The 11,803-nt window shown below is 32.4% G+C and overlaps 1 protein-coding gene across 1 annotated transcript; it reads left to right on the top strand.

The window, feature by feature from the left end:
- Positions 1-4,713: 4,713 nt before the first annotated feature.
- LOC129987475 (uncharacterized) lies at positions 4,714-10,331 on the top strand. Its single transcript, XM_056095453.1, has 2 exons — positions 4,714-5,321; positions 7,634-10,331. Exons 1-2 carry the CDS (start codon positions 4,872-4,874, stop codon positions 9,521-9,523), a joined length of 2,340 nt encoding a protein of 779 aa, XP_055951428.1. The 5' UTR covers positions 4,714-4,871; the 3' UTR covers positions 9,524-10,331.
- Positions 10,332-11,803: the final 1,472 nt, after the last annotated feature.

Raw genomic sequence — 11,803 nt, 5'->3', positions numbered from 1 at the left:
TCTAAATCAGATGATATTATGCAGAACCTCTGCATTATAGTGTCCACTCTTCGAAATTAAAGCTATACAAGATGTCCACTCCTAGTGGTTAATTTCTATAAGGTATCTGTCTACCTACAGAGATAATTTTTTGAAAAATTCCTCTAATGAGCTATTTTAGGTCATTTTCTGGATCAGTGTAATTGCAAATAATGAAAAATATTGATCAGGAAATTCTGTGTCAATTGAGATTCTGTAAAATGTTTCAATTAGGGTAAAAAATAGAGAAAATTGCAACAAAACGCAAAATACTCTACATGAAATTCTATTGTACAGATTCCAATTATTTTTTTTTTCACAACATACTTACATCTATGGTGAAGGGAATGAACTAGAATCCAAGAAATATGTGCATTTTCAATAACGTTATTGCTAATCGAATATTTCTTTATTGAAATTTTCACAAAATTTGTTGTTGAAAATTGCATTGGGCAGTTCTGAAAGAAAAACCTACTCAGTTCAAAGTTATATCCCTAGTTCATTGCCTTTGGCACACTAAAGGTAACATACATGCAAAATTTTAAGGTAATATGTTAATAAATTTTTAAGATATCATGTTTTATGTATGAAACTTTTTACAAAATCCAAGTTTTTCAAAAAATTCATTTAAAGTTTTCATTTGTCTTGTACTAAAGATGCTTTGTAAACATAAACAATATTTAAAAGCAGATGTAATTGCCAATCCTTTCGGCATAAAAACCAGAGGCGGTGGCAGAGATTTGCCGACGGGGAGGCAAGCACAATATATCTCATTTGGATTCGAAATAACTCATAATAATTAATTTTATATTTAATTAAAGAAAATCAAGTATTGTTTAGCTTCTTTTTTGTTCAGATGCTGATCTTTTCTTTCATTGTTAAAACTTTACAAAGAAATTTGTAAAAAATATGTTCTCGGTTTCTTTTAATGACCATCAAAAAATTGTCAATATTTTGAGTCTATTTCTTTATGAGACTGTTAAGATTTAATTTCTCCGAAACCTAAAATTAGAAAAAATATGTTATATTTCATTCTAAATTGTAGTATATAGATAAAAACATAGATTGCGCCAGAATGACGTGTCATGTTAAATAAACAAATGCATGCTCATATTTTATATCGGAAGCTATATAAAAAAAAGTTCAAAGAAAAAGTTTTATAAAAGAAACTTTTTCAGAAATCTAAAATAATAAATAAAAAATATTCGATGTTTTCACCAAAAATCGATTTTTCAGCATAGTTTTCCCTACCTAAAATATTTTTTTCAATCAGGATTGCAGCAACGATCAGGAATTCAGATGTGTTTCGAATCCGAGAATAATAAGTGCGCAACAAAAATGCAACACATTTAAAACAAAAAAAAAAATTTACCATAGTTCTGACACGATCAATATAGAATGCGGAAAAGATACAATGGTATCTTTTCTTAAGAAATTTAGTTTAACAATTTACTAGATTTTAGTCAGGCAATTCTCATAGTGAAATGAATAAAATAAATTTACCAATTCGTTATCGAGGAAGTAACAATTAGAAGAATAAGACAGTGATTAACTTTAGAATTTGAATGATGAATTATGGAAAACAACTTTATTGTCCTATTCATGAATAATATAAAAGCCTCCATTTCTCTAATAATTCCACTGGCAGGTGATCGAAGTGCTCGATGAAAATAATTTTTTTTTTCCATAATCTATGATAAAACCTTAGCCGAAGGGAAAAAGATTAGTCGAAAAAATGTGACATCTTATTCACAAAGTATATGTTGAATGAACATTATAACATTCAAATCAGATGACTGAGAATTTGGATTTTACGTCGTCGACATCCATCGCATTGAAGTCTTAATCGACCGATCAAAATTTTTTGGCAAAATGCGACATATTTTTTTAAGCCTTATTCACATGTTACCTCGTCGGTTATATATTGCCAAAAGTAGTGAAAATTAAAAGCTGGATGAACAACATTTGAATCAAATGTCTGAAAATCTGTGGATAGAGTCATCGACACTGGCATAGCTCAAAGCGTTTATGAGATCTTTGTCACAGTATTTTCCGAAAAATCAGTTTTTTCTAACTCAGGGGGGGGGGGACTAAAACGTGGTGATTCATCAAAATCTCGAGTTGGAATTTTTTGAAGATTACTATACTTTCTCTATATTTCGTATAAAAAGCAATGCTGCATACGGCTAAAAATAATGCGGAAAGAAAATATTAGCACTAACAGAGCTTGAAGCTTGAAAGAAAAATATACTGAATAACTAGTTTTTATTCATGTTTACCTTTATTCATACACCAATAAATCAATTAATTTAAAAGTTAAAGACGCCGAAAATCATTTAAATTTAGTAAGTGTCTAACCCTATGGATGTTAAATATATGTACCAAATTTTATCCATCTAGGTCTCTTCGTGTTAATTTATCTGCGAACGGACGAATAGACCAGATTTCTTCTGAACAGAATTTGCTCGAAATCTGACAGAAATTTACAAATTTAGTGTAAAAATTGTATAGCAAATTTCATCCGTCTAGCTAAAACCGTTTTTGAGTTATCTTTGTCACAGACAGACGGACGGACAGGCAGACATAATTCTTAAATTCTTTTTTCGAACTCAGACATTTAAAACCTGGAGATTCGTCACCATTACGACTTCGAATTTTTTTGACGATTATAATACTTTCTCAATATGATTACAATATTTGTACATGAGAAAGTAAAATACGCAGGGAACTAAAATAATCATAATTTTGCGTTTCATTTTGGCATCAACATCGTAGGTCTGTAGAAAAATTCGAACCTGCAAATCAACAGAAAGAGATTGTTTCAAAATGCCCACGGTGAAGCTAAATACAAAATATACCGTATTGTGGAAATATATTAAAACGTCGAGAAAGAAAGTGCATCTTCTAGTTTTTGCTATAAAAATGTATGCATTTGACGTTTCTCATACATCATCGATGACCAACTATTAACTTTTAATGTTTTCTATATTCTACGTCACTACGCTTCAGAAAGAATTTCAATTTAAAAAGAGTTTGCAAGATCGTATAGTGGATTATGCAAAGTAATAAGAAAGTTTATTAATTACTTAATATTAATAAAAACTTGAATATTAATATTGTTATCAATAATGTCAGCGGTACTTTGTAAATCCAAAACTGTTGATTAGAGCCTATTTTCTTCGGAGTTAAATTGTTAGTTAAATTGGTTAGTTAAATTGGAATCGACTGATTCATTTTTTCTTGTATATTTTGAAACTTCAAATGTTTAAAGAGCTTTTTTTTTTCTTTAACTATTTCCTCATTTGTGAATTAGATATAGTTTAATTAAAATCGTTTGATTTCTTTTTTTTTTTTTTCCTTACAAATTTTAAAACTTTAAATGTTTTCTTTTAAAGCTTTAAAGAACTCTTCTTTTACTATTTCCTTCGTTGTGGATTTGGTTTAGTTAAATTGGAATCGTCTGATTTCTTTTTACTTATAAACTTTTAAATGTCACTCTATCTTTGTTATCTGGTCGATTAAAACAAAAGAAATTCTGGAAGAAAAATAAATTAATTGATTTTTCAATCAGGATGCATAATAGACTTTCGACGAAAAGTTTTACAATCATTACTTGTATTCGAATCATTACCATGAATTCGTAAATCATTATCAAACCGGGGATTAAAAAAGTACAGCTGAACTCTTCTGTCAGAATGTGTGAATTCATACATTTTGGTTGGATTGTTGTGGGAGATATTTCATATTCTTATAAAATCTCTATTCAAAAGTTAGCTGAAAATGTTTTAAAGCATTAACTTTGGTGATCAAACAGTCTTTGGAACTTTCTGATCATTTTTAACCTTTACGTCTTGGTTAAGAAACAAAAGAAAAGACACTAATTAAATACGCATTCTAAATTGAAAGGACCACGGTGGCCTGTTGGTAAGGCTTCGGAATCGGAGGGCATCGGGTTCGAGACCCGACTTCACCGAAGAACCGTCGTGTAAGCTGGTCTGGGACATCTTAAATCCGTCGGGGACAAACGTCTTCCCGCTGGTGTGGTGTGGAAGCTTGGTAAGGGGGTGTAAGCTCAGGTGTCATTCTCGTTATCTGACCGCGGTTCAAATTACGTGATCCGTCCCAAAATAGTTCTAATGTTGCTTCAAAACGAGACGTTAATATAACTAAACTGAAAGATTGCTTCTTCGGTCCCTTCTAAGAGTTACAATAACTCTTGGTTTTGCATTAATAAACAAGTAAACAATATTGAACACATTGTCTTGATTTAATTGACAGACCTAGCTTGGGGGGGGGGTATTATTAACCTAGCAATCGTAGATAATTTATATAAAAGATTTATCAAAATTCTTTTTAGTCATTGATAAGAAACACGATTTTAAGTGCCAAAATAATACACTACCAAATAAATCTTTTTCAAGAGATGCAGTTTTCTAACATCTCTTAACTCGAAAGAATTCGGCGATGGCAGCTTTTGTTGCCAAATATTCTACAAACAAACAATCTGTATCAACCAACCTATTTTTTCTTATGCAGAAAGGGACCAACTATTACGCCCAATAGAAGGCCATGTCTACCCCACGTCAGGAGCATCACGTGACCCCAACGGGACAATGGTAAATGGTTGTGTCATTGACTCTCACCACAACCCCCGATCTATCAGGGGTTTCACTCACTCTACTCTGTTTCATTGCGGTCACATGATCTGCCTGAAGAAGGTGTGGCCTTCAATTGCTCGCAATAGTTGGCCTCGTCTGAACACTGTTTTAGAAGCTCATTGATTCAGTGAATGCGCAAAAGAAATTTCCCTGTTCATGAGAAGCATTTCAATGTACTGACGTTTCCCACAAAAAATGGCTGAAGAAATTGTGATCCAAAAATCTGATCCTCTTCCCATAAAGAAAAAATCTGCCAAAGTCTGTCGTTATTTCAAAAAGGGCTTTTGTGGATATGGAGAAAAATGTTTATACAATCACAGTTTGCCTAAACGATCTTTTCCGTCTAACAATCCATCTGATGTTCAAAACTGCCCTTTTTATAAAAGGGCGTCGTGTAAATTTGCTTCTAAATGCTGGTATAAACACATCAGACCAAAAGGCAAAGTCTATCCAAAACCTGAACTGTTAAATCAATTCATTGTGGTCGGTCCAGCTCGAAAAGAACCTCAAAAAACAGAGGACATGCCAGCCACTGTCGAAGATTCTTCTTTAGCTATGCCTGCACAAGAAACAAAAACCCACAGACATTTTAAAAGACCACAGAATCAACAGGTTGTTCCCAAGAATTGCTTTTGTTATGAAAAGGTTAGTTTGTTATTTAAGTCACGAAATTATTTTTTTTTTCAATATTATTTTTCCCTTTATTACCTAAATGTTTTGCAATACTTGATTTGATTGTATAGGATATTTTTTTATTTCGATTTTTTTCTCCATTTGTTTATATTTTTAATGATGTTTCAAGAATATATTTTATGGTTTCTCATCCCTATCTTCTCACGGCGTGGTGGCTTTATGATAAGGTTTTGGGCCTGTAGTGCTCTAGGCTAGAAACCAGAAACGTCCACCCGTTGTTGTGGTGTGGAAGTTTGGGAAAAGGGTGGCCTCATCATTTGATTGAGGTTCAAAAGTACAAGGTCCATTCCAAAATAGTTCTCAGATTGTTTCCAAAAGGAACGTTAACATAATTGAACTATTACTATTTTTGTCTCCCATACAAGAACTGGATTATTAAATAGGCACAATTCTAAGGTCCTCTAGATATTTTTACAGTATTTTTAGTTATTTAATTTTGTACTTATTTCATTATAAAGGCTGTGCAGTCGAGTTTATTCAAATTAAAATCAAACATTGTTTTAATTTTTGAATAGAGTTCTATTCAAAAAGTTTTCACATTTCTAATTAATTATCATTTGTAAATTTTATGTTATTTAAAAATTCTAAAAAATTATCGTGCTTTATAATTTAAAAACTGCCCAATTTTACAAGTTAAAAATTATTCCCTGATTAAATATGATTTATATTATATTTTTTACTGTTTTGTTTGAAATTATTTTTACTGAAACCAACTCTTTTGTAAATGATCCACATTTAAATAGTTTGTTATTTAAAGCTACTTTATAAATATTAAAAATCAATAAATGAAATTTGATTTTGAAAATCGGTGAGATGGAAAGGAGCATTGCCTATGGGCTCCTAGAGGCTTTAATCCAGCTCTGCATACTTGTATAATCCCTTACATATTTACATAATTAAGTGCATCTTGTATTTAACTTCATAGCTTAGTGAAAGGAATCGAGTATTTTTTAGACCCTCTCTGAATTCATAGATTTATAATTTTGGTATAAAAACACCAAATTTCATTTATATTGTTGCTGTTTCTTTGAATTATTGCGTACAGCAAATAGTTTAATTTTTTTCCCGAAATACGATGCAGATTTAAATTTTAGAAATAAAATTATATCCCAAGTTTCATCAATTTTTCTCCCTGTATTCCTTTTTTTTTTTTCTCACTGTTTCTTATCATAAAATGTAAATATGTAAATGGTTTTTAGCAATCATAATAATTTTCATCTAATTAGTATTATTATCCGCTAGATGTCGTTTGAAGATTTTCAAAAATCTTTTGTACTTTAAATACGAATATGCTACTCACTTTACTTTAATTATTTTGTGTTCCTAAATTGCATAAATATATATATATATATATGGAATTGCAATGAATGATATGGAATTAGTCTATTTAATTCATCACAGATCTAATTAATTAAATATCACAATGATATAATGCTCCGATCTCTGATTACTATCACATAGGACCCTCGGGGGGGCACCTCGAAATGAGGATGAGATGCTTCCGGCATGGTGGTTGGATCTCGCCACCCTGGAGGGTACACTAATAGGTGGGGGATCTGACTCCCCCCATCGATGACGGGACGTACTTCCTTCGGGGAGGGTTGTACCGTGGCCGGTGACGGCCCTTAGGACTCAACCACAGTTCCCGCCAATTGCTGTTGCGGCGGTCCGGTCATTCAGTTCTATGGTTTAAATCCGTGTGCCTTAGGGCGGGTCGGAGAGTTAGAAGGTTGACTTGACTTACTATCACATAGAAGACTTATATTGGGGATGAGAATCTGTCTCTTCAGTGGCTGGTTCCCACTTCTCTGATGGAGTAGGGTCGAGCTACTTCCATTCAGGCAATAAGTTATGTCAAAGGGAGATTAAGGCTTAATCTGAGGTTTTAATAATATACAATATAAGATCATTCTTTAATAAAGTGGTTGATTTAATTTCAATTTTTTATTTTTTGTTATTTCTTTATTTCAGTAGCTATTCAAAATCGCATGTTTTTATTTATTATGGATTCATGATTGTATGGCATCATGTCTATACGCATATATATTTAAATGTTTGGAGCTTATAAATAAATATTATAATAAAGTATTAATTAGATTTGGTAAAGTATTGATTTTATCAAAGTGTGACGTTGTGTGGCAGTTTTGTAGCTTTCAATAAATTTAGTTAATATCAGTGCAGCTTTCATTGGCTGATTTCTACTCTTCAGAATTTTCGTATAGCCATCTAAATGCGTTTTACATTCATTCTTCTTCTTTTTATAGAAAGGGGCATGCTATTATGGAGAAAAGTGTTGGTATAGTCACAATGAACCACAAAAACTTCCAGCAGATGAACCTCTATACGAAGCAAATCCAGAGCCTGAACCAGACCCCGATCACACCAAGATGTGTTATAACTTCATTTTTACAGAATGTGAATTCGGAGATGAATGTCTCTACGTGCACGGGGATATTTGCCAATTCTGTGACCTTGCTTTTCTGCATCCTTTTGACAAGCAGCAACGAGAAGACCATCTCAGAGCGTGCGAGGCTTTCTTCCTCGAGGACATGGACATTGCGTTCAAATTCATGATCAGCAAGGACAAGATGTGCGCGATTTGCTTGGAATACGTTTGGGGATCAAACAAGTTATTTACCAGACAGAAATTCGGCATTCAAGACAGCTGCAATCATATTTTTTGTCTGGACTGCATCCGCAAATGGAGAGATGTCAAACGGAGAGCAAGCCAGCCGAAACTTTGTCCTGCATGCCGGACGGAAAGCCTTGTCGTCGTGCCAAGTGGACGATGGTTCGAAAGTGCAGAAGAAAAAAAGCAGTGGATAGATGCTTATAAAGCCAACGTCCGTCAAAAACTTTGCAAGTTCTATAAGAAAGGGAAATGCTCGGATAGAGAAAAGTGTCTCTATATTCATCCGGGGCCTGTTCAATATATTTCAGAAGAGCAAAATGGAGAAATTTGGCAAAATATCGATCAAGAGGAGAATTGGGAGTATGTGCAATCGCATAATGAATTAGCATCTGGTGATCAAGAGGGTATTGCCAATCTGGAAGACGCTATCGATGCTCGAGATAGACAGAATATTCAGGATTCAGAGACCAGGGATGATACCTCAGCAGAAGACAGGACCAACGAAGATTTAGTTTTGCAATCAGGAGAGCAAATAATCCTAAGTAATTTGGCAGACGAGCATCAATTTGATGATAGTTTGGGGCAAGTAAACATAATTGAGGAGGCTGATGAGCAGAATATAGCAAGACAGGTTCTACGAGATCCAGAGGATCGATCCAATGAAGATTTGATTTTGCAATCTGGAGAGCAAGTGATCCCTAGTAATGTAGTGGACGAGCATCAATTCGATGGTAGTTTTGGGCAGGTAAACATAATTGATGATGCTGATGAACAGAATACAGCAAGACCGGTTGTAGGAGATCCAGATAATCCACCAGAGGATCAATCCAATGAAGATTTGGTTTTGCAATCAGGAGAGCAAGTGATCCCTAGTAATGTAGCGGACGAGCATCAATTCGATTTTAGTTTTGGGCAGGTAAACATAATTGATGATGCTGATGAGCAGAATACAGCAAGACAGGTTCTAGGAGATCCAGATAATCCACCAGAGGATCAATCCAATGAAGATTTGGTTTTGCAATCAGGAGAGCAAGTGATCCCTAGTAATGTAGCGGACGAGCATCAATTCGATTTTAGTTTTGGGCAGGTAAACATAATTGATGATGCTGATGAGCAGAATACAGCAAGACGGGTTCTAGGAGATCCAGATAATCCACCAGAGGATCAATCCAATGAAGATTTGGTTTTGCAATCAGGAGAGCAAGTGATCCCTAGTAATGTAGCGGACGAGCATCAATTCGATGGTAGTTTTGGGCAAGTGAACATAATTGATGATGCTGATGAGCAGAATACAGCAAGACAGGTTCTAGGAGATCCAGATAATCCACCAGAGGATCAATCCAATGAAGATTTATTTTTGCAATCAAGCGAGCACATAAGACCCAGCAGCTTGGCTGAGGAAATGGTGGAGCATCAGCTCGATGATAATTTGGGACAGGTGGACGTAGTTGATGTTGATGATCAGCATGCTGTAGAAAGGCAGATTGTTGGACAAGAAGATGTTTCATCTGGTGGATCATAACAAATCTTTCGTTATCCGAGGAATTAAAAAAACCAAGTTGAAAATTTGATGAAGAGAGAATGAGAGAGCATTAATTCGAACAATTTCAGATAGCTTTAATTGATAATAATTTAAAATTATTTTTAATTTTTGATAGACTAGAAAGAAAAACTATGCGGACAAAAGTATTCATGCTGGATCAATGCTAAAAGAAATGATAAAAATGACAAATATCTGAATGAAATGGAATTTATGTAACTTCAGTTAAAAATGGAATAGCGCAAAAGACAAAAAGGGTAGCATAAGACAAAAGCATAAAGCGTGGATTATAAAATTATTAAGGGAATCAAAATGAATTATTAAAAACGGATTATTTTATGCGAAACAAAAATCGACGTTTTAAATAATGCTTAAACATGAACTAGTGGTTTCCACGCTACTTTCACAATAGAATATTTCGTTTTGGATAAACTTACGAATAACGAAATATGGGATTGTTAACCAATAAAGATTCAGGTTCTTCTCTGCGCATTAAGCTTATGCTGAAATTTTAGATTAATCTAAAAGTACTGTCACAAAAATATCTAAATTCTTTATATTTTATTATATGGATTCTTTATATTTTAAACTTTTATAGTAATTTTAATATCATTTAGATTGTTAAAAAATGAATTCTACATTATATATGAGTTTTAAATGTAAACTTATTCTGTCAGCAATCTTATCAACTTTTTTAATAGGTTAGTAACAAAAATTGAGACCATATTCGTTTTTTTTTTTTCCAAAAAAAAAAGTGTTATAATTATGTTATAATCTTAAGAAAATAAACTAAATTTAATTTGCATTGGAAAAATTAAAAGTCAAATCTAAAATAGCAGGAAGTTATTGGTTTGACATTTAAATTTGATTTTTTTGAAATTCTGACGAAAGTTTTTTATTTTTAAAAGCATCAAAAATAAAATCCAGTTTATCCAAATAGTTTAAAACATATTTTGCAATTATTCCATTGTTTTTTCTGTAAAAATTCATCAGTGTTTGGAACTAGCTTTTTAGGTCAGAGTTAATCAACTATCTTAAATTATAATTCATGAGAAAAAAAATTAAGGTATAATTGTATGCATCTGTGAGAAAATATGCTAAAAATTTCCGATAATTATTTTAAATATATGCATTTCTATTTTGTTGCAATCCTTTACAAGAGCATTTCAAAAAGTCCATTTTATACCATTTCATAAATTTTCATGTGTAAATAGATTTTATCTATCAAGAAACAAAGGTGGAATCCAGAATGTATTGTGAAGCATGAACTGCTTTACTTTTGCAAATCATAAACTGTTGCCAAATGTGATTACCAAAATGAAAAGAAAAAAAAAAAATAATCACCAGGAAATTCGTTATAAGTTATTAAATTATATTATATTAAAATTGTTATTAGTTTCTTTAAAAATCTGTAGATGTAACGAGGCAACTAATTTATTTTAATCTGATTTTTCCATTCAGTTTTGAATTCAAAGGATCAAAATATCTTAATTTTAAAACAAATAAAAGACTGGATGATGTTAGATTATTTGCAAGAAGTGACCTTCTTTGATTATCTTTTAAAAATTATTTTACCGTATCGATCTCTTTTATCGCATGTGGGGGATGGATACCTCGACAAAATGTTGATTAAGAGTTTAATAGTAGAAGTGAACGTTATTTTGTTTTTATTTTTGACTAATCAATTTGTGTAAACTATTTAAAATAATAAATATTTTAATCTTGTATTTTGTGATTCATTGCTTTATTTTTACATCTATAACGTTGACAGGGGTCAATCCCATTGAAAATATATAGATCTGATACTTGTTAAATTTGCAAAATGAATGGCAGATTGTTTGTTCCTGCTTTTAGAAAATGATTAAGTGCTATAAATGGAAGTGTTTAAAACTTTCAAATATAATGGTATCCATTATATCATTCCGAACCAATGAAATTATACAGTAGTTTGAACTTTAAGAGAACTTTAAAATAGCAGGCAAAGATGTTAAGTATCTATTGATAGATTAAAGCCTGCATATTTCTTGCAAATACCAGATGCTACGACAGAACAATGAAGAAAGTCGATAAGACAACCTATCAAACCACCGATAGACTTACCTCCTACAATTAAAAAAAGTTCCTGAAATACAATCGCATATAGGACGGACAATAAACCCCTGTGCGATTTCGGGATTGACACCTACACATATCTAAAATATTTTTGTAAATGATGGGTTTTGAAAGATAATAATATGCGGTACTGAAACTTAGTTGCTGAGA

The sequence above is a fragment of the Argiope bruennichi genome, chromosome 10 (genome assembly GCF_947563725.1).
Source record: "Argiope bruennichi chromosome 10, qqArgBrue1.1, whole genome shotgun sequence".
Taxonomy (NCBI): domain Eukaryota; kingdom Metazoa; phylum Arthropoda; class Arachnida; order Araneae; family Araneidae; genus Argiope; species Argiope bruennichi.
This window is presented reverse-complemented; position numbering and strand designations above follow the sequence as displayed.